The sequence below is a fragment of the Microtus ochrogaster genome, chromosome 10, assembly GCF_000317375.1.
Source record: "Microtus ochrogaster isolate Prairie Vole_2 chromosome 10, MicOch1.0, whole genome shotgun sequence".
Classification (NCBI taxonomy): Eukaryota; Metazoa; Chordata; class Mammalia; order Rodentia; family Cricetidae; genus Microtus; species Microtus ochrogaster.
This window is the reverse complement of record NC_022016.1, coordinates 34,002,296-34,025,498: the sequence shown is the minus strand read 5'-3', so window position 1 is coordinate 34,025,498 and position 23,203 is coordinate 34,002,296. Positions and strand designations below refer to the sequence as shown.

The 23,203-nt window shown below is 38.9% G+C and overlaps 1 protein-coding gene across 1 annotated transcript in view; it reads left to right on the top strand.

Moving 5' to 3' along the window:
• The window catches only part of Ccnb3 (cyclin B3), a 71,025-nt gene that overhangs the window by 16,013 nt on the left and 31,809 nt on the right, over positions 1-23,203 (top strand). The window contains exon 2 of the mRNA XM_013348291.1: positions 20,055-20,164. Within this exon, the coding sequence (XP_013203745.1) occupies positions 20,055-20,164 (110 nt within the window). The remainder of the gene's footprint in view (positions 1-20,054; positions 20,165-23,203) is intronic.

Below are 23,203 nucleotides of genomic sequence, written 5' to 3'. Positions count from 1 at the left end.
TTCTTTTGTGTGTTGTCTTTGAATTGTTTCAGTATCACCAAGTTGGGGTGTTACCTTCTGAGGTTTTGGGGTTTTTTTTGAGATAAGCATAGAATTAACATTAAATATTCTTTAAATGCTTAGTTTACCTCTCAATTTAAAGTACCTGAGTCTGAAGATTAATTTTTAGAGTAATTATAAATTAAAATTTTAATTTTTAACTTGGGCTTACAGCCCTGTGTATACATTAAATATTTGCTTCTATTGTATGAGTGATGTTGGCCTGAAGTTTTCCTATTTTGTGCTTGTCTTTGGGTGGTTTTTGTATCGCTGAATTGCCATGTTACTTCCTGAGGGTGTTTTTTTTTTCTTTTAGATAGGCATAGAACTAATGTTAACATAGGCAGCAGTAATTGGACTCAGGGAGTTATTAATAATAAAATTTAAAAACAGGATTTGGAACTTGGAGGGATAAGAGATAGAAAGACACTGGGGAGAGTTGGAAGGAGGTAGGGACAGGTTGATCTGATCAGTAAACATTGTATAAATGTATTGAAATTTTCAAAAAGAAAATTGTTTTTAAAACTTCATTCAAATTGTTTCATATTGGGTATACTATGGATATTTGTGATTTCCAAGGAATTGCTATGTTTTATTTAAGTTGACAGATTGTTTGCAAGTATTCACTGATACTTTTGATGTCAGTAGAGACTGTGGTGATATGCTCTGTTTGGTATCCCATTTTAAATAGTTTTATTAAAACATAATTAAAATGTAGAACCTTCAAATATTTAATATGCATTATTTGATGATTTTAGTTATATGTAATATCTGTGATAACATCACTGCAATTTAGGTATTCTTTTTATTCTTGATGTTTTTATTTATTTTGTCTCTATCTCTTTCCCCCAACCCCTTGATTATTTTTTGAGACAGGGAGCTGTATATGTAGCCCAGGCTGGCTTTGAACTAACTATTCATTATAAGTGTATGCCACCCTACCCTGGGCCACTGAGATCTACTTTGTTAAATTTGGAAGTTAGCAATATCTACCACATTATTGATTCTAGTCACTGTTGTATAGAATACCTCTGTAATTTATGCCTGTCTCTTATTTTTATTACATATGAGAGTGCACACGTGTGCACGTGTGCATTGCGTGTATGCCATGTGAATACCCTGGAGTCCAAAAGAGGGATGAATCCCTTGTAACTGGAATTACAGGCGTTGTGAGTAGGGGCTGGAAACTGAGTGTGAGTTCTCTGTGAGAGCAACAGGTGCTTCTAACTTCTGCACCATCTCTCTAGCTTGCCTCTGTGTCTTTTAAAATACGAATTCCCCTTTCTTCCTTGTCTGTCTTACTAGAGCTTGTCAAATGTTTCAACTATTGAAGTTCAGCTTTTTGCTTTATATTTTTGCTAATTTGTTTTTGTTTTCCTTTTCATTGTCAGGCGCCCTGGGACTGGAGTTGCAAGCAGCTGTGAACTGCCATGAGCCTGTGTGCTAGGAACTGAACCCAGGTCCTTTGCGAGAATAGTAAGCGCCCTTAACCGCCAAGCTAGCTCCCTAGCCCTGCATTAGTGCTCACTCTTGTCATTGTTTTTCTTGGTGTTCCAGTACTCCCACTATTACCTTTCTTGTTTTAAAAATTGTTTGTTTATTTGTTTTGCTATTCTATGAACACTCTGTTTGTAGATTATTGGTTTCCCATACTCTGAGAAACACTTGATTTCCTCCCTTACTCCTAAAGTAGATCGTCTCTACCTATATATTTCTAAAATGGCAGACCTCTACCTTCAGTTATTGGAAAATACTGTGTTACTCCTTCTGGCCTCGTGGTACCTGATGAGAAATCCATGGTCATTCACAAATTTTGACTCCCACTTGAAGGGTGCTATTTCTCCTTAGGGGATTCTTTGCTGTTAATTTTAGAATTTTTCTCTAAAGTTATAAAAATATTCTTTCATTTTTATCTATACTCGCCTGGCTTCATTTTCACATTTAAGTCGTGGATCCATCTAGAATACATTTTAATGTGAGATAGATAATAGCTTTTTCTACTGGGGTTTAATATAGGGTGTAGGGAGGGAAAGAAAGGACAGCTCATATTGTGTGTCTGGGAGTGGTCTATTGGAAGACAAGGGAGTTAAGGGATATCGCCTCTTCCTCCATGTTCTTTTTGCTTACTCCCCTAAGGGAAGGTTAAATGAACTTGAGGCATGAGGCTAAGAGAAAAATTAATTTTTAAGTTTCAGAAAGAGTCAATCATGGTGGTTCATTCCATTTTTGTTGGAAAATGAGGTATAACTATCTTGAATTTGAAGCCAGCTCAGGCTTTATAGTGAAGTTTTATATCAAAATGATATTTTTAAAAACACCTTTTACTAAGTTACTAAGTTTGTTTTGTTTTGTCTTATGATGATCTAGAAGGCAATAGGTAAACCTGAATTACTTCTTTTGTGATTTTTATGTTGCTTTTGATTGGTGAGCCTTTTCTTCTGGTGACTGAAGAACAGTGACTCATATGAATTTTTAATCCTTTTGGGACACGGTTATGCACAGTGATGACGCTTGTGGTCTGTCATATGGATAGGAGATTATGAAAAGGAGAGGGCCTGGGATCATATTGATATCTCTAATGTGGACACTGAGAGAGACTGTCAGGAATACTAATGAGGGTAGGGATGTGGTTCTGTGGTAGTGTACTTCCTGTATGCAGGTGAAGTCAAGATTTGACCCTAGCATCCCTGTTTTCTCTTTGTCTTCTCAGAGGATTAGACAGATGATAAATTCCATAAACTTTCTGTCAATTCCTCCTCCATACTTTCCAGTTTGGGGAACTAAGTCCCTGCTCTTTAAGTAATTTGTTAAACAACTACATTAATATATAAATGAAATAAATGAGAACATCTGTATTATAGAGTTGCTATGCCTCAGTGTAGCTTTGTAATACTGGGCACTTAGCAAGCTGCATTTTGTCATCTGTAAAATGGGAATAATAAAAGGACCTATCTTTTTGTCCAGTATTTAAAGCAATTAAATTTTTTCTAGCTGGCTATTACAAACAATGCTGCTATGAACATCGTAGAGCATATACTTTTGTTGTATGATAGGGCCTCTCTTGGGTATATTCCCAAGAGTTCTGGGTCCAGGGGTAAGTTGATACCGAATTTCCTGAGAAACCACCACACTGCTTTCCAAAGTGGTTGCACAAGTTTGCATTCCCACCAGCAATGGATGAGTGTACCCCTTTCTCCACAACCTGTCCAAAAAAGGCTATCATTGGTGTTTTTTATTTTAGCCATTCTGACAGGTGTAAGATGGTATCTTAAAGATGTCTTGATTTGCATTTCCCTGATCGCTAAGGAAGTTGAGCAATGGCAATGGGTTTCTGATCCTACTGCACGCACTGGCTTTGTGGGAGCCTAGGCAGTTTGGATGCTCAACTTGCTAGACCTGGATGGAGGTGGGGGTTCCTTGGACTTCCCACAGGACAGGGAACCCTGATTGCTTTTCGGGCTGAGGAGGGGGGGTCTTAATTGGGGGAGGGGGAGGGAAATGGGAGGCAGTGGTGGGGAAGAGACAGAAATCTTTAATAAATAAATAAATTTAAAAAAAATTTCTAGCTGATATAGCACTAGGACTGAATTAATTTTAATTTCTATTAGCTTTCTGCACTCAGGTGCTCGTTCATAAAATAGGGGACGCACTTTATGTCCTGTTTCTCCTACAGAGTCATTTGTAAAGCCTCAGGACTTTAATACTGCACTCTGTAAGGCTTGTTAAGTGTTTGAATTGCCATGACACTACACTATTCAGTAGTTCTTTCCCCATCATCCAGGAGGACTGAAATATGTCTTTGCAAAGACACATTACTACTCCCCAAGCTTGATCTAACACAAAACCACAACCCAATGACGGGTCCATTAGCCCAGGAGTTCTTGTTTCCAGGGAATCATAGTAGCTGAGTATGCTGATTGGCACCCTGTTAACCAATCAGCATTTTCTTTCCTCCTGACGCAAACTCTAGGTAGGCCCTATTAAGGGAAAGCTCAGGACTGGTTGAGACAGGCTGGGTAGGTAAGGACACTTATCTTTATTCTTTCTAGTCTTCTTTATTTTTTTATCTTTTTTTTTGAGACAGGGTTTCTCTGTAGCTTTGAAGCCTGTCCTGGAACTCGCTCTGTAGACAAGGTTGGTCTCAAACTCAGAGATCTGCCTGACTCTGCCTCCTCTGCCTCCTGAGTGCTGGGATCAAAGATTTGCACCACCACGGCCTGGCTCTTTATTATTTTTTCATGGTCCTTCTTGCTCTGTCTTAATCTTTGTGTGAGATAGATACACCTTTGGTTTTCACTATCAACTCAAGTATCTTGCACTGTTACCTGCTACTCTACTTGTTACACCCTGTCTTCTCTTGTTGGAATGTACAGTATCCCTGTAAGGAAATATTGGTCTCCTGTCAGTTAAAACTCTTTGGAGTGAACCCTGCACAAAGTTGGGCAAGGAATGTTTAATGGGGAAGTAGGTAGAAAAGCTAATGGTAGTGGGTCCAATTTGGATGATCCATTACACATGGCTGCAACCAGAGTACTTTCACATGGGGCCTTTCCCAAGTGCTGTGAGATCTACTGGATTCCTAAGACAGAATGATTCTTGAAAGTGTGTTTGGAATTACAGATTACAGGGCAGAACTTGCCCGGTACTGCCTCTTCCTCAGCCCTCTTCAACGCTGGTTTTCCTATGGATATCTTCTGCTGAGATTCACTTAGAGTCTTTGAAGGTGAGAGGCCCAGGAACTGCAGAGTAGTAGCTCTTAAACTTTAAAATGCATGCACGACACCTGGAGATGCTTAGTTGCATACTGGGATTTTGTAACTCTCCCAGGTTTTATTAATGCTGCATGCCATCGATGACACTTTGAATAAGGAGATAGCTGTGGTCATGTTACCTTATTTTATGAGTTGGAAAATCAAAGTTCAGATTGCCCAGTGTCATCCAAACAGATACCGACAGGGTCAAAGCTACATTCAGCATTTTTCTACCCCAATGCTGCTTTCACTGGTACTATGCTGTGCCCTTTTCAGTGTTTTGCTGCATCCAGCCACATTTTATGTGAAATGATGCGGATACTCATTCCTGTAATCTGTTTAGATCAGATTAATTCTGCTCCCCTGTGTAGGTTAGAATATACAGTATAGAATCCAACAATTAGCAGCATAAAATTGGGGAGATGGAAAATCTGGAAAGGGGAAAGTATTCGATTTTCCTCTAAAGAAGGTTTGAGGTTTTGTAGGTGGTAGAAATCAAGAGTACCCTTTCATGGTTTTTTATTTTATTTTCTGTACACACACACACACACACAAGTAAGAACAGAGATCAAAGTGCAAGTGCCTTCCTTAAGTGATTTCTGCTTTATTTTTTGCAACAAGCTACTGAGCATGGAACTCACAGACTGTTTAGACTGAATGGCCAAGGAGTGCCTAGGCTCTATCTGTCTCCACCCTTCTCTTCCAGTTATGGGGTTATGGGCACGTGCCATTATGCCAGGCTTTTTCATGAGTAATGTGGATCCAAACTCAGGTCTTGATACTTGTAGAGCAAGCCCTTTACCCACTGAAGTATCTCCCTAGCCCCAAAGCATCCATTTATAAAAGAATGTTTTAGAGAGTGTTGGTCCCTCCTCTGTCTCTTGTGGCTGGGGAATTAGTTTACTTAAGTGCATGTATGTAGCCCTCAAAGCAGATGCTTTGTATTCAGATAATGAGTAGTTATATTTTCCCCGGGGTTTAGTGTGTACTCATCAACTGAGAATTTTTTAGTCTCTTGACTCCCTGTGTCTTCTTTCCTTTTGAAGGGTAAAGGTTTCATATCATAGGTCTCTTCTACGTGATAAATAATGTATTTGAAACAAGAATGATGATAGTGGTATAAGTGATTTCATACAGCATACTGAATAATTAGGTGCATCCAATATAACTTTATTGCTGCTTGGCTGAGTATTTTGGGGGGGTTGAGATAAAAAATTGATTTAGATTTGAGAAGAGAGTAGGATTTACCATTTATCGAGCACCTACCATTCATGCTTTATACATATGGATTTCTATTTGAGCTGCATGACTCCCCTTTATGTAAGTAGCATTATAGATGTTTTGCAAACGAGGTCCCTGAGACCCACGGATGGTAAATTAGCTGATTTAGAAGCCCGATTACTCAAACTCTAAAACCTGTGTCTGTTCTCCCTCTTTAATACTGCAACCTTTCAATTTTTGTAATGTTTTTTAAACATGATCAGAAAGACTATATAGTACTTCAGAAAGTGCTTGGTAATCTGTGTTACTTAATATTTTCCTTGGGGGTAGTAATTCACTTAACTCATTTGGTACTGTAAAATGGAAATTGAATGTGAGTGGGTTTGCTAGGGCAGCTCTGTCAGAGTTGAAAGGATCTCTTGTGTAGCAAAGTAACAATTAATTTTAATAATAATGTAGCCACTTGTAAGGTTCATATGTGTATCTATTTTTTAAAATTGATACAGGGTTTCTCTGTGTAGCCTTGGCTGTTCTGGAACTCACTCTGTAGACCAGGCTGGCCTTGAACTCAGAGATTTGCCTGCCTCTGCCTCCCTAGTACTGAGATTAAAGATGTGTGCCACCATTTCCCAGCTTATGTGTATCGTAACTACTGAGGATTCACAAACTAAAAGAACCTTCTAGACTATAAACTAAAATCCCATACTGATATTGGCAAAGCTAGAACTCTCCTAAGGGACTGTTAAATTCTTATCACAAATTATTTCCAATAATCCATTTCCTTTTGCTCTTATCTTTTCTATTTATTTTCTCACCTAGGTTCTAGACAAGATACCTAGATACAAAGTTAGATTATTGTCTCTTCTAATTAAATGCCAGGCTACAGTCCTGCCTATCATGCATACATGGCTATATGTAGTCATTCTCCTGTATTTTTGAGTAGTGTCATAATTTCTGTGGCCAGGACTTTAAAAATATCATCAAGTCCACCAGGTAGTAACTATGCTGTATGAGCTGTCATGTATTTGATTGTTTCAGTGTGCAACTCTTATGTAAATTTGTGTATAGTATTTCTGAATCTAAATTAGGGACTAAGCAACAGCTGTCCCTAATTTATAGAGGGTGGCATGTCTCAGTTAAAAGATCCTGTAGCTAGAAATAAGTATAATTGCATCTTTTATAAGCAAGGCAGCTAAAGGCCAGGTTAAGTCATTTCCTCAGGGTTTATTGCGGTAGAACCAAGCTTTCTACCCATATCTACTCAATCGTAAGGTATACGTTTTCCTGGAGATGGCTATAGAAAAAAACAAAGTTTTCTTACGAGTATCTACAAAATTTTGTGGTACTCTGGTGAGTGATATTATAAAGAACTTTTTCTTCTGATTGCAGCTCTGCCGTGGATGAAACACTGCTGAATCTGCACTAAGATGCCACGACCACCACTACCCAAAAGCTCCAGACTGGAGACTAAGAAAGCCCAGGCTAGCATGATCATGCCCAGCAAGGAAGACCAACCTGAAGAGGTTAAAGCAAATTATCTCTTCCAATTGTGTCTCATGTAGTCTCTTTAGGCATTGCTTTGGTGCTTATCCTGACCTTTGAATATTTATGGTGCTTGTATTATTCTGAGAAAGTGGGTATTTCTATCAATCTTTGTAGCTGAAGAATACCAGAAGTTGGAACATGGGGCTAGGAATTAAAATTTGGTTCAGGGTTGAGCCCTTGCCTAACGTGTGCAAGGCCTTAGGTTCTGTCCCAGCCATCAACCCTAAGTAACTTGAGCAAAAGGTATAGATTCTACTCATACTTCAATATGTATGGATGAAGTCAAGGCCATTTTCTACGTCTTTCAAAGCCAAACAATAGTGAGTTTTCATTAATGATCATGTCTATACTTTTATATTCTTTTAGAAAGCTCCAGGAGGCTGTAGTACATTCTTGGTAGTACATTTTGTCAGTAAGAATATTATCATACTTTTTAAATATTCAGATTGAGTATCCCTAATTTGAAAATCCAATATTAAAAATTTTCAAAGTCTTTAAACTCTTTGAGTGCTGACCTAATTCTGCAAGCAGAAAATCCCATATTTAGTCTGTCTCAATCAATGGAGTTTACAGTCAGACTGCAGGCATACTAATGGCAGCGAGATTGTGCAGTGATGGAAGGAGTTACAAGCACAAGGACCAGTTTGAAGACAGCGTTTATGTAAATACTGAGTGGGTATGACAGCTTGCCAGTAATTCTAGTGCTCAGAAGGCAAAAACAGGATTCATGGAGCAGGCTGGCTAGTCACACCGCCTGTATAGGCAAACTCTAGATTCAGCTGAGTAACACTGCCTCAGTGAATAACGTGAGAGCAAGAGCAAGAGATCTCTGATATCAGCCTTAGACTTCCACATGCAAGGCACATATTTGCACATGTACACACTTGCACACATATGTATACCGACGCATATGCAAACCTGCATATATATGCATTCATGCAAACAACATACATACAAAAATTCAGATCCACTAAAAATATTGTATAAATTGCCTTCAAGGTATGGTTTTTTTTTTTTTTTGGTTTTTCAAGACAGGGTTTCTCTGTATAGCTCTGAGCCTGTTCTGGTACTCACTCTGTAGCCCAGGCTGGCCTCGAACTCAATATCTGTAAGCCACCCATATCTGCTGGCTTACAACAACTTGTAGCTCCAGCTCCAGGGTATCTGAAGCCCTCTTCTGGCTTCTGCCTCTGCCTCCCGAGTACTGGGATTAAAGGTGTACACCACCACTGCTTGGCTTCAAGCTACACTTTTATAATGTGTATATATAATACAAATCTGAAATTTGGGAAATAGGGGGAGGGGAGAGTAATGGAGGAGTAAATATATCCAAGTATATGATATACTTGAACAAAGCATCAATATGAAACTAATTGCTTTGAACAGTGAATATATGCTAGTGAAATTCTTTAAAAAGAAAGACTGGAGACATAACTCTGTGGTTGAGAGCTTTTGCTGCTCTTCGAGAGGATTGAAGTTCAGTCCAGAACCCATATCTGGTGGCTTCCAACAGCTTGAAGCTCCAGCTCCAGCTCCAGGGTATCTGAAGCCCTCTTCTGGCTTCTGTGGGTACCCACATTTACCTGCACATACCCACATGCAGCAGCACACACATGCACATAATTAAAATAAATTTTGATGCTGGAAAGATTGCTTGGGTTTTTAGAGGGTGTGTTGCTTTTCCAGATGATCCATGTTCAATTTACAGCACCCGGGTGGGTCTCGGTGGGACAGGGTGGGACGTATATCTGCGTGAATGGAGATGACCGTGACTTTGTCACTTGTGTGGGTGAGACCACAGGGGGTTGTCCTCCCAGGGCACACATCTGAGCCTCAGCCTCCTTGTGCATGTCTCATGGTCACATCTCCTCCTGCCTCTTGCTCATCCTCCCCTGAGCAACTTGCTTCGTGGAATCCCATGCCTCTGGTCTCCATGGACACATGTAGTCATGTGCCCATACCAAAGCATATGCAATACATATACATAATTAAAGTAGTAATAAATGTTTCAAAAAATAATTAAAAAGAAATATCCCTGGGTCCCATCCTGAAGATATTTAATTACATATATGTCAATATTTCAAATGTGAAAAAACTGAAAACCAAGAAACAGCTAGTCCCAAACATGTTAGATATAGAATACTCAACCAGTATTAAATTTTAAGAATGTACTGGTACACTTAAATTTTCCTGATTTAACATTGACATTCTGTCCCTATTGTGTGCTATATTCATCACCATATATTTTAACAAGAGGTATATTAACAGTCATAAATTTTCATTGAGAGAGTTTCTTGAAGCAGACAGCATTAGGCCGTATGCTTTCTTTGACTGTGCCTGCGCTTTTCTGTGTTCAACCTCTAGCACTGCAGACTCTGGTGTTCTATATGTGCAGTGTTGGGAGCAGTGAACTCCCAGATCCTGAAACAACTTGTTTTCCCCTGATCTGAGTGCCTACAGCTGCTCTGAGCACGAGGCCCTCAGAAGTTCCTGATGGCAGGAGAGTGATTGCTGGTGGGTTTGGCTGGGGCGTGGCTATCAGTTAAGGATCCCGATATAAGCTGCCCTGGAACACAATAAAGGGGGCATTCTTGGGGCATTCCTGTTTCAAGGATGATCCGTGTCTCTGTCTGTGTGTGTTTGTGTGTTTCAATCTCCAGCCCCTTGCCCAGCTTGGGAACTGTATGGCGGCGCATAGATGGGCATCGTTTCTATTAATTTTTACTTTGAGTAAAATGATTTCCATGGAGGGAATCATGGATTTTTCTCATGTTAACTTATCAGGAAAGATTTAATACCTTGATTGAGCTTTCATTTGTAGCATGTTCTGATTGTGGTTATGACATTGTATGTTTTCTTTTATGGCTATTATTTTTTCCAACCCCAACTTTCTTTGGCCACAGTTTGTAAGGATGAGTTTTATTGAGTTCAGTTTCCATTGTTAATTTTATATGGAGGATATTATTTCTAACAGTAATACTAAGTAAGAACTAGAAGATAAACTAGCAATTAAAAAAAAGCTTGAAAGAAAAGTACTGTTTTATTATTTGATAATTATTTGTACTAGAATTATTTATCACAAATAAGATAAAGATGAATGGTTTACTTTTTAACTGAAGTAATTCTTAGCTCCCCTAGACTTGCAGTCTTTTTCTGGAATAGTGTGTTGTGTCATGAATATAATTCTCCAAGGTTTTGAGCACTTATAGCATCATATACTGTTAATGATGTAGCTAGCACAAAGCAAGTGGTCCTATCCCAGTGTTCTGTTTAATAATTGTAAGAAATTTCTTCTAAGGGTAAGACAGAGTTTGTTCTTAGAATTTTAAGAGAGAAATCTGACATTTGATAGATATTCACCAAATAGGAACTGTTAAAGGAGAGAAAAAATTGCTACAAGAGTAATTTCTCTCAACTTCTAACTCCATATTTAAGGGGGCACCCACACAACAGGGGCTTCCTCCTGGACCCTGGATTAGGCACAAACCACACCCAAACAAACACCTGTTTTCACAGAGAGATCCCTTATTAAGCAGGGAAGAGAAGTTAAAAAGTGGCTGCTTTCTGACTCAGGCAGAAAAGAGCAGCTAATGGCCTTGCAGGTGGAATTTTAAGAGGAGAAGAAGGGGAGGTCTGTGCTACAAAGGCCAGGACACTGTGGTAAAGGAGATAGGGATGAGGGAGAAGGGGAAGGGCACAAGGGAAAGGGAGAAGGAGTATTTGTCTCAGAGGACAAAGGACTGCCTCTGGACAGAGGGGAGACAGACATGGCACATAGGCAAAAGGTGGTTTATAAAGGTAAAGGGGGAAAGCCCGTGTTAGGATGAGGTATTTAATTGGGCGTGTTAATTAGGTGAGCCAAAGGGGGCTTTTGATTGCTGTACTTTGGTAGGCCTCAGGAGGAGGAAGTGGCCAAATAAGGGAATAGACCTCAGTGGCTAGCTTTAGGAAAATAATCGAATAGATATAGCAAGGTAGAGGGAATGGGAAGTAGGGCAAGGCCTGCAGAGTCACATGTTCAAGTGGGCTGGTGTCCCTTCACTTGCAGTCTTAATCACTTTGGAGTGGGGTAAGGCATGTACAGATATACGTATATAGAAAGAAAACCCTTGTTGCTTAAAGTATGCAGCTCCCTCCTCTCCGTAGTCACATCTCTTCTCCCCCCATAAGTCTCACAGATCAGATAAGAGAGGTAATCTGGAATAACAAACTGTTTTCCTAAAATAAAAGTTCTCTTGGTATGCTTACAAGCTTTCAGGATTACATAGTTGTGTCTGTGTGTGTGTGTTTTCTGAGACAGGGTTTCTCTGTAGCTTTGGAGCCTGTCCTGAAACTAGCTCTTGTAGCCCAGGCTGGCCTCAAACTCACAGAGATTCGTCTGCCTCTGCCTCCTGAGTACTGGGATTAAAGGCGTGCACCACCACCACCTGACTAGAACTACATGGTTTTAAGTGATATTTCTTTCTATTTACAATTTATACAGACTGAAAAAAATGTATTTTATTGTAGAAAATTTACTTATGATATACAGGACTCTGGGTTTCATCTTTAGCACAGTTACAGCAAAACACTTTCAAAAGTATGTTCTCTTTTGTAATCCATAAAGTCTCTGTAATTTGGGTTATCATTCTAATTTCATTGATAAGAAAATTGAGTCTCACAGATTGAATGACTCTTCCAAGGTCAATATTTAGTAGAGAGCTGATTGTACACTATTGTCCTTATTGAATAAATATTAAACAAGTGCATTTAGTATAAGTTACACTTACTTGGTTTATTTAACTAACTTACTTGGAGGTAGCCCTTTTGAAAGAATCACTTAGTAGTGTTGATAGTTAAACTTGAATTGTATAACTATAACTTCGGGAAGAGAAAGAGAATAAATTAGCTTCACCAAGCTGTTTTACCCATTTTGAAATTTTTGTTGAGGCTCATCTAGTCTCTTCGTTGTTTGTCCCTATCATCAAAGACTATATTCTTCAGTGACTGTAAACATCTTCAGGTACCCAAAATAAACTTTCATTGTACATCATAAGATTTAGTATACATATTGTGGAGTTTATTCAAGCCCTGAATATGACCTAAAGTTCCAAAGGGATTATATACACTTAGCCATGCTCATTTGCCTCTTATTTTTACAGAGTGGGGAGGATGAGCATGCAACATTTTCACCTTCATCTCCAGACACAGAAAAAAAGAGATCAGCTTTTGAAGACCTCACTAATGTGAGTATGCTATTCCCATTCTTTTCTATGGTTTTATATATTTTTACATAAAATTACATGTTTACATAAAATACATATTTTTTTATCTTTATCTTGAGCAATCTTTCTTGTTTACCAGCAGACCTTGACACTCTCAGAATGTTGACAGCAGAATTTATTAGGACACACAGTGACACAATTTCACAAACTATAGAAGCTCTTTTTACTGGAACATACCATTTAGCTCAATTTATATATTCCCTGGAGACATTAAGCAGTGACTAGTATATGAATTGTAAATAACTATCAAAACTATGGGAGATTATGTTTACCTAAGATCCAGAGATGGCTCCCTCGACTTTGGAAATGTTATAATAGAATAATCGTAGTTCAAAGTAGCTTTACAAATTCAAGCACTATGGGAGTTTTGGGTAAGACCATTTTTTCTTTTCTGTAAGGTTGTAATCACTTCTGTATCCCAGGATTTAAATTCTATAATTAGCCTAGTGACAATCAAAATTACCTCATGTCTATCAAACTTCAAAGGGTCAGACCTGTAGCTGCAGACTGATGAAGCCAGCCATCAATACCCATCACAGAGATATGAGGGGGATAACTTACTGGAGGAAATGGGAAGTATGGACCAAACGGCCTCCATAGCAATTAAAATAAGTCTTGTCCACTGTTGCATGAGTTCTAATTGGTCTTAATAATAAAAACCTGGAACCAGATATCAAGGTAAATACTGAAAGATTAGAGAGAGGAAGGAGCAAGTCACAGCTAACTCTTACCTTGTTAACTCCCCAGCTGAAAAAGGGCCAAACTACTGTCTCCTCCCACCTTGTATTCCTCTCTCTGCCCAGCCATATCACTTTCTGTCTGTCTGTACAGACCTCCAGACCTTTATGGCTAACTAGTGGCTAGCTCTGTCTTTTGATCTTCAGGCAAGCTTTCTATCTGTTAGAATATAAACAAGATATACCCACAGCCCACTATCTAACCAGTTACCCTAGGCTCCTCCATAGTAATTTTGATGATTTTGTTGGGGGCTAAGGTCCCAGGACATTACCAGTTTTCAGCCACCAGGCCCAGAAAACCTGAGAGATCTTCCAGCGGAGGAGGAGCTTGGAGGACTAACCTACTTTGATGAGACAAAGAGAGACAGTGTCCTGCATGTCCACAGATTGGGGAGGGTTCTGGCGGAGGGTGAAGTGAGGTGCCATTCTTCATCCAGTGACTGGTGTTTACACATTTGAACCAGGTTTTGGGTGAAGTCTGCTGGTGCCCAGTTTTTTTAGAAGTGGCTTCAGGGCTGCTTCCACAAGCAGTTATTTCCATCTATCATTGGAAGCTTTTGGGGTCTTTCTTGCTCCCCCCTTTCATTAAACACCTTAAATGCCATATTTAGCAGATCTCTGGGAGGTTTGAGGACCATTTAAAAAATTTTAAATTTATTTTAAACTTGATTTCAGTTACTTGTTTCAGGCTTAACTTTGACAATATATATACAGAAGATTATATAATGGGAGATAAAAATTGGTTTCTCCCTCCATGCTTGTGATTGTAAACAAATTACATTTGTGTTTAGCATGACTACAAACATAGTTTTGAGCACATTAAAGAATTTGATCATTGGGCTGGAGAGATGTCTCAATGGTTAAGAGCACTGTCTGCTCTTCCAGAGGTCCTGAGTTCAATTCTCAGCAACCATATGGTGGCTCACAACCATCTGTAATGAGATCTGGCATATATGCAGGCAGAATACTATATACATAATAAAAATTAAAAAAAGAATTTGATCATTTATAAGGTGATTGATCATTAATTTGTATGTTCTAATTATTTTTGACAGTTTACAATATGTATCTTTTATAAGATTAGGATTTCATAATCTTTTCTTTATCAAGTTTTAGCTTTAAAATTTATAACATTTTAAAATGAAGATCCTTTAGTATGAAAATAAACTTTAAACAATAAATACATTTCAAAGAGAGACTAAGAACCTTGTTTTCCTGATCCTTTTATAATGTATATTTACAAAATATTGCAGTTTTTTATGACATGGTTTTTCTAAATAGCTAAAGCCTAACAAAGTTAGTAAAGATATAAGTGATTAGATGTATGTTTTAAATCAGTTTCTGTTAAACTGAATAGACCATTATACTCTTAGGAAATTATAAACCTTAATCATCAAACATGTGTTGTTCCTAAATCCTATTTTCTGTAACTCTAGTTCATGGTTTTGTCCTCATGTGTTGTTTTCCACTCTTAGGACAAAAATCATCATACAAAGTTCATCCTTAGCTGGGTGATGGTGGTGCATGCCTTTAATACTGGAACTTTGGAGGCAGAGGTATCTCTGAGTTCAAGGCTAGCCTGGTCTACAGAACAAGTTCCAGGACAGCCAGGGTTACATAGAGAAACCCTGTCTCAAAAAAAATCCTAAAAGATTCATCCTTATGCAAAATATCTTAGAACCTGGTGTTGCCTCCTTAACCTAAGGAAAATAAAATAAAAACAAACCATTTTGGAGGCCTGGTATTGCCTCCTTAGTCTAATTTAAAAATCAATTTTCCTAAATAAAAGTTGAGTCTAAGTAACATCTGTGGTATGGTATAGCAAATTAAGAATACCTATACATAGATTTTTAATTACCAACCCTTTTTGTTACAAGATTTAAGATACCTTTTGCTCTGCTGGGATTTTACAGACTTTTAAAACCATACTCCCAATGATCTTACAGATCCCAGGACAAAGAAAGCTTACATTTCTGCAGAAGCTTCAAAGATATCCATGACTTTGCAGAACATTTTAAACAAAACCAAGAAAAGGGGAGTGGTATTCAGAGAGCTAAACATGTGATTACATTTAACCATATTAGTTTTATAAATAAAGTTCTCTTGAGTAAAACATTTAAATACCATGGGATAAACAACAGTAACCTCTGCTGAATATAGTTTTTTTTTTTTAGCTATTCTCAAGCACATAGTATCTCTTTCCTGGTCTGTCCTGTTGTGGTTCTTTTCCCTGTCACAGGGTCAGAGGGCAGCCTGACCCAGGACAGGCAGGCCTTGGAGACAAACATACTTGTCTAAAGTGTGCGGGCCAAATCCCATTCCCACAGCCAGCTTTTTAGTAGAGTAAAACAGCATGTGAAACTATTTCAATATTACCCATACCCCAAAGGCATTTGAATCTCTGTAAGACTGAACCCAGTGATCAGAAGGAGAGAGGAGAGGGGAAAGCAAAGAAGATTTAGAGATAAATTATTTCAGACCATCTGCTTGTTCCATGGTAGAAATTGTCACAGTCTGTGAGAATTTAGAAATCCAGTGTGTCATTTTCTTGCCATTGAGACTGGTATCCTGTTAAATAATGGCTTTAGGAATTTGGCTGAAACAAGGTAGGTACACAAATTAGAAAAGCGGTCTGTCTTAGTTTAACTTCCCTTGGTCCTTTTCATTCAGAATCCCTAATGGGAATGTGTGGAACGGGACAATGTAGTTGTTTTTTTTCTCTTTGCTCTTTGGGGGCTCACTGCTCAACTCCCAAATAAATACATGGAGACTTATATTTAGTATTATTCCAAGCTACTTCCAGCTGGTTGGGGGCACTGATAATCTTATGGGGACCTAAAAGAAAATTCAGAATTATCAAGTCCTGACTGGAGTATCCAGTGAGTCTTGATCACCTCAGGCAGCAGTCTTGAATCTGTTTTGGATGTAGAATCTGATATCGGGCCATCTATTCCTACCAGAGATTTCTCAGGTGGTCTTCCTTGATCAAACCTGATTTTTCTTAACTCAGAATGAACCCACAGTCTCTCATTTCCTGTGGAAACAAAAGCAAAATCTCTTCTCCAAAGTAACATACTTTTTGGCTTCAATTTTGAAGTCAAGGTATTTTCAAAATACCTATCTTAGATTAATTCAGCAGCATTTATAAGCAAATATCTTTTAGCAGCTGTTGCTCCTTCCTCAGCAGTCAAACAATTAAAAGAGAGCATAATAGCATACAGTGTCAAGATTCTGTGTATTTTTCATCTTTATGTGGCTTTACTTTAACCTCTGTTTCTTTTATTTTTACTTTTAACTTTTGGCTTTTTGAGACAGGTTCTCTGTGTATCTTTGTCCTGGAATTCACTCTATAGATCAGGCTGTCCTTGAACTCACAGAGGTCCCTCTGTTTCTGCCACCCCAGTGCTGGTATTAAAGGTGTCTGCCACCACACCTTGAATTTACAGATGTCTGTCTGCCTCTGCCTCCCAAGCTTTGGAATTAACGGCGTGTGTACTACCACACCTTGAACTCACAGAGATCTGTCTGCCTCTGCCTCTCAGGCATTGGGATTAAAGGTGTGTACCACCACACCCAACTACTCTTGTTTTTTTAAAGACTTTAACCTTTAGCCTGTATATATTTTTAACACACTGTAAACCATTTAGAGGTTTTCTTCATCTCTGAATCTATCTTTACTGTATCTCTCTCTCTTTTCTGACCACATGAGTCCTTAATTTACTAAGCAGTATGGGTAGAATTAAAGCCATGGCTTTGCCAGCTGGATCCAGCCCATTCCTTAGCTTTCTGCTATTCCAGCCTTATGGCTGAGGTACAGGCCAGAGCCGTGTTCATTGCCACAACTCTACAGTGTTTCAAGGTCCCTGCCAGCAAACAAGCTGGCATTCTGCTCACAGACCACACTCAGTCGGACTGCTTGCCTGAAAGAGTCAGAGTTTGCCCTGGCAGGACGGCCCAGAAAGCTGGCATTTTTAAACAGCGCAGCTTTTTTCCTGCTATGGCTGAAACCCGAAAAGCATGGGTTCAGCTTTTCATCAACACTATTTAAGTGTTTCTTGGCAGGACCTCTTAAAAGAGCTGCAAGGTTTTGCAGCTAAAGCTGAGTCAGGAAGCCTCTCTTAGATGAGAGTGCTTGCTTGCCTCTAGCAAGCAGAGCAGACCCAAGAAATTTCTGTTACCAAGAATACATGCTTTACTCTATTCTTTCCCAAGCTTTCTCAGGCTTTCTGTGGATGCAGTTATCCATGTGGGCACCATTCTGAAGATGGATGCCCCAACGGTACAAAAGAACTTTAGGTGACTGTACAGGTAGCGAGATGTCTCTGTCATTTCTAGAGTTTTGGAAGTTGCTTACTTCTTGTTTACTTAGGTAATATTATATCCTTCTGGAGCCTTTGATGGAGTTGAAGAATGGTTAGTTATAGTTTTCCTTTGTTATGATTAAAGATAAAATAGATAGAAATATTGTAACTAATTCTTGCTTTATAACTGTTTTGCTATATGTAATTTTACTATGTTAAAGCCCTTTTTTGTTTAAACAGAAAAAGGGGAAATGGAGTAGAAGGGTTTTCTGTCTATGTGTTACTTTCATCGGTTAAATAAAGAAACTGCCTAGGCCTTTTGATAGGACAGCAGCTTAGATAGGTGGAGTAGACAGAACAGAATGCTGGGAGAAAGAAAGAGTCAGGGAGATGCCATGGCTCTTTTCTCTGAGACAGATATAGGTTAGACTCATCCCAGTAAACCACAGTCATGTGGTGATATACAAATTATTAGAAATGGGTTAATTAGGATGTAAGAGTTAGCCAAGAAGAGGCTGGATATAATGGGCCAGGCAGTGTTTAAATGAATATAGTTTCCATGTAATTATTTTGGAAAAAGCTAGCAGGAAGCAGGACAACTGGAAGCAGACTGCTGCTCTTTTTACAACAGTGTATAGGTGTTTCATTTTCATGGTTATGTGGTGCCTGCAGAGGCCAGAAGAGGTCACAGACCCTGGAACTGAAGTTCAAACAGTATGAGCTGCCATGTGGGTGCTGAGGATCTAACCCAGGTGCTCTGGAGAGCAACATATGTTTTTACTCACTAATCCATCTCTCCAGCCCCAACAGTAGAAATTCATTATGTACAGTTCTAGAAGCTAGGAAATCCAAAATGAAGATGCCAGTAGATTTGGTATTGGGTTGGGGGCCATTCCTCATAGATGCTATTTTCTATCTGTGTCCTTGTATAGCAGAAAGGCAAGAAAATTCCTTATGGTATCACAAATAAGGGCACTAATCCCAGATCATCAAGACATTTACTCAACATTGTAATACAGCAGTTTCAAAGCAGCACTTTCATATTTATGTCACAAAACAAAGCTAATAAATAGTGTTTCATATTTATTCACTATATCTACTCCTTGGATAAATATCCTGACTGAGGATATACAGTCAAGTAATGTACTTATAAATTGTTTAGATTAGTTGATTCTTTTATTTTTTTTTCATTTAATGTAATTATAATAATAGTATTTATTTGAAATATAATTAGGCTCATTTGTAGATGGAAGTTTCTGTCCTGCCTGGTCCCACAGCCATTCAGTCCTAAATAAACACATTAATATAAGAGTCTTATATTTATAAACTGTTTGGCCTCTTGCTCAGACTTATTATTAAGTAGCTCTTACAACTCAAATTAACTCATAATTCTTATATATGTTCAACCACGTGGCTTGGTACCTTTTCTCAGCCAGGCATTCTCATCTTACTTCCTCTGAATGCATCTGCTTCTCTGCCTATCCTCTTCCTAGAATTCTTCTACTCTTGTTGATCCACCTATATTTCCTGCCTGGCTACTGGCCAATCGGGGTTTTATTAAACCAATATGAGTGACAAATCTTTACAGTGTATAAGAGCATTATCCCACAGCACTTATTTTAAAGGCATAACCTTTAAGTTGACTTTTTACTGACATTATTCAGATTAATGATTTCTCCTACTGTTTAATAAAGTAGTCAAGATTAGTGTAGGGCATATTCTTGAGAGACAAATATTAAATAAATACCACTTGACAAAATAGAATGGTGGTATTATAAGTAGATGTGTCTTAAAGGTCTAGCCTGAGTAGCTAGTTGTTCTTGGCAAAACTAGACAATAAAATTAGTTGTATTTCTTGTGTCCTCTATGCATTTTAAATCAAAACATAAGACAAACTAAACTATCTTGTTAGTTATTCATGAGCCAGTATGCCTGGCATGGAAATTAAAATTGTGTCCTATATCTCTTGGGAACACTTGGGGCTGCTATTTTTTATGTGTACCAGTATTATTGTATTTATTGTAGTTCCCACTGTGGTTGGTTGGTCCAGTGCCATATGTTTTATGAAAATTTTAGATTTTGACTTCTGGGAATATCCAAATAAGCTGTCTAGGATGGTGAACCTGCCTTGAATTTCTTATAAAAATCAATTATTGGATGATATGTGATTCTCTTAATTTGCTGTCTTTTTTGTAGACTTCTCAAAGTCAAACTGTGCAGTCAAAGAAGGAAGATGATACAGAGCATAGGAGCCATGCTTCCAAGAGGACAAGCAAGGGAACTGCTAAAATTTCTCTGAGAAAAAGGTAAGATTCAACTGGCATTGTCTCATATTATAAAGGAGAGACTGTGACATCATTTTCTCTCCGTTAAGAATATTTTTAGTGAGGCACAGTGGTGACTGCCACATTACCTCTTGGTGCTCGTGGAAGACCATCTGTGTTTGATGGAGTTATAGGCCTCTTCTTTCTTTCTTTTTCCAAGGATTGTGTGTGTTAGTGCATAAATTGAAAATGCTATCATCATTGCAGAATTGATTAAAATCACATATTTGATTTAGCCCCTGTTTGAGATAGTCTCTGTGGGGGGAGCATGGAATCAGCCTAACTTTTCCTGAAATCTAAGCAGCTAGCTAATAGCACATAAGTTCACTTATACAATTAGAAACTTTGGGAGATATTCCTCTTGCTACTGGAGGGAAATTACTATCTCCTTGTACCCCAAACCTGTGCCTTCCAGCTATTAGAGGTTTTACAGCTAGATTAGAAAAAATAATTTACTCTTAGGAAAGCTTTGACTCAAAGAACACTGAAAAGTTACTGTGAGGCCTTTCTACATTCTCTTCTTAGTCCTTCTTAATGTAGCTAGCAATAAAAATTTATTAAACACATATCTCTACTCCTGACTTTATACAATGTATGTTGTTTTGTTCATACTTCCAGGACAGAGTTGATTTATCAACTTTTCTTTGAAACTTGGGTTTTACTATGTTGCCCACACTGGCCTTGAAATCATGATCCTCCTGCTTCAGCCTCCCATATGTTGGCAATGCCACACTTGTTTGTTTGTTTGTTACTTTACAGAAAAAGTGTTGACTCCTTCCTATCAGAATTATTTGTTCTTGCTCTCTCCTAAATCTTCAAATGTGGTTGGAAATTTACAGTTATCATTTCACTGTTTTTTTAATTTTATTTTTTAAGTAAACAAAGTAATAAGATTTCCTATGGTTTATTTATGCCTGTGTGAGTATATTTTGTTCTAATTCATCATCCTTACCCATTACCTTCCTTTGTGTCTCATGTGGTTTCAGGCTACTTCTTTCCCTAACCAAGTAGGTCTCCCCTTCTGCTTTCATGTCACATGTATTTATTGCCCTTTCTTTCCTTCCCTCTCCTTTAAGCGTTTCTCTTTATTCTAATTGCATCTTTAGAGCTTGACAAATATGTACTTAAATAAATTAGACAGAGGACTGAAACAGAGCTAAGCATAACTTCTAATGAGTAAGGTAAAAACCTTTCTATGCTCCACCTTTTCTTAAATTCATATACTATTTTTCTTTGATTAGTATTGTTACATATACGCTGAACCCATTTAGTGTTGCTTATGTGTATGTAGTTTGAGGGCTGACCACTTGGTATTGGATAACCAATTAGGGGGCTCATCTCTGAGAAAGACAAATTCTCCCTCTCTCAGCGGTTAGTAATTGCCTGTAGTTCTTTGTGTAGGAGTGGGGCTTGTGAGATTCCCCTTCCACATTCGCATGTCTGTTGGCATTGCCATCGTTCAGGTTTTGTTGAGGCAGCCACACTGTTGAGATTTCATGGACACAGGTTTCCTGTCATTTCTAGGAGACACATCTCACAGCAGCTTTCCTGGTCCTCTGTCTCTTACAGTCTTTCCTTCCCTCCTCCCACAATATTCCCCAAACCTTATGCGCAGGATATACAGCTTTGTGCTATATATATCAGCTGGGGGTAGGCACCCTGTGATCATTTGATTTCTGCTTCTTGACCATTTATGGTTTTCTCTAATGCTGTCCACGTGCTGCAAAGAGAAGCTTCTTAGATGAAAGGTGATAATTACACTGATCTGTGGGCATAAGGATAAGTTTTAGAGTGCAGTTAGGAATTATTCCAGTCTAGTAAAGCAGCATAGGTTCTTAGGTTCTTCTCTAAGATCAGTAACCTCACTAGCTCTGGGAAGTTGGCTGGCTTTCCAGTAGCAGACATTATGTTCTTCCTGTTGAAGGGCCTTAAGTCTAATTAGACAGCTGTTGCTTACCATGAAGATAGGACTGTCACTATTGTACTTTTAGGGATCTCGTGCCATGCTGGTTGTTGTTTTGGTTTACAGAAATCCTAGCTGGGTAGACTGTTGGGTGCTTCCCTCCTTTGGCAGTTTTCATGACACTTTTTAGTACCAGGAAAGCTAGACATGGGGAAGAAAGCTTTCAGTTCAGGCCCAGCTTGAATCCTTCCTTCAAGTCTTTGTCCAAGGTATGTGGTGTCTTCAGTGTAATGATTATTAAAAATTGCTGTGGATCCCTGAGTAGCTTGCTGCAGGATCCCCTGCAGGCAGGGGGCAGCAGGTCCTGAGAGCAGCCAGTCCCAGGCAGGGCTGGGACATGAGACCACACAACAGGTCTCCAAAGGTGGTTGGTCCCTGGCAGCATTCCCGGTGCTAGCCATGTGGGCGGCGGGCAGGTGAGAGACAGACAGATAGGCACACCATGCAGAGTGAAGTTGCACATTTATTAGATGGGTTATGGAGGGGAAGAGAAAGGGGGAGAAGAGGAGAGAAGGGGGTAAGGGGAGAGAGAGAGGCAGAAGCTGCCTCCTCCAGAGGAAGATGGAGAAGAGAGACCAAGGCTGCAAGCAGTAAAGGGGTGGGCGTAGCTTGCCTCTTAAAGAGACAGAACAACCATTACATTCCCATCTCTTTTTTATAATACAAAGGCACCACAGGTTAAAGGAATTGGGGCAGCAGATTCTCAAGGCTTCTTCCTGCTTATTTGTGGGTGTCATCTTTGGGGGGAACCTGAGAAGGCTGGGTGCTGGTCACATCCTGGCATAGTTGATCTCTTTGCTCCTGTCCAGTGTTTGTGGTATGGAAATATCTGGTGTCTCTTATGCCTGTTTAAGGTATTGGCAGAACAGAGGACAAAGTTAAGTTAAGGAAAAAAATTTTAGGACTAGGGAATTGAGGGGGATGTATCTGACCAGTTTAAGGTGGATCCTTCAATTCAGCTCCCTGGAACTCACAAGAATTCTTTGAGTTTGTGAAAACAGAAGTTTTAGACATATACATTGTATAAACAGTGACATGTTTCTGTCAGAATGACTGTG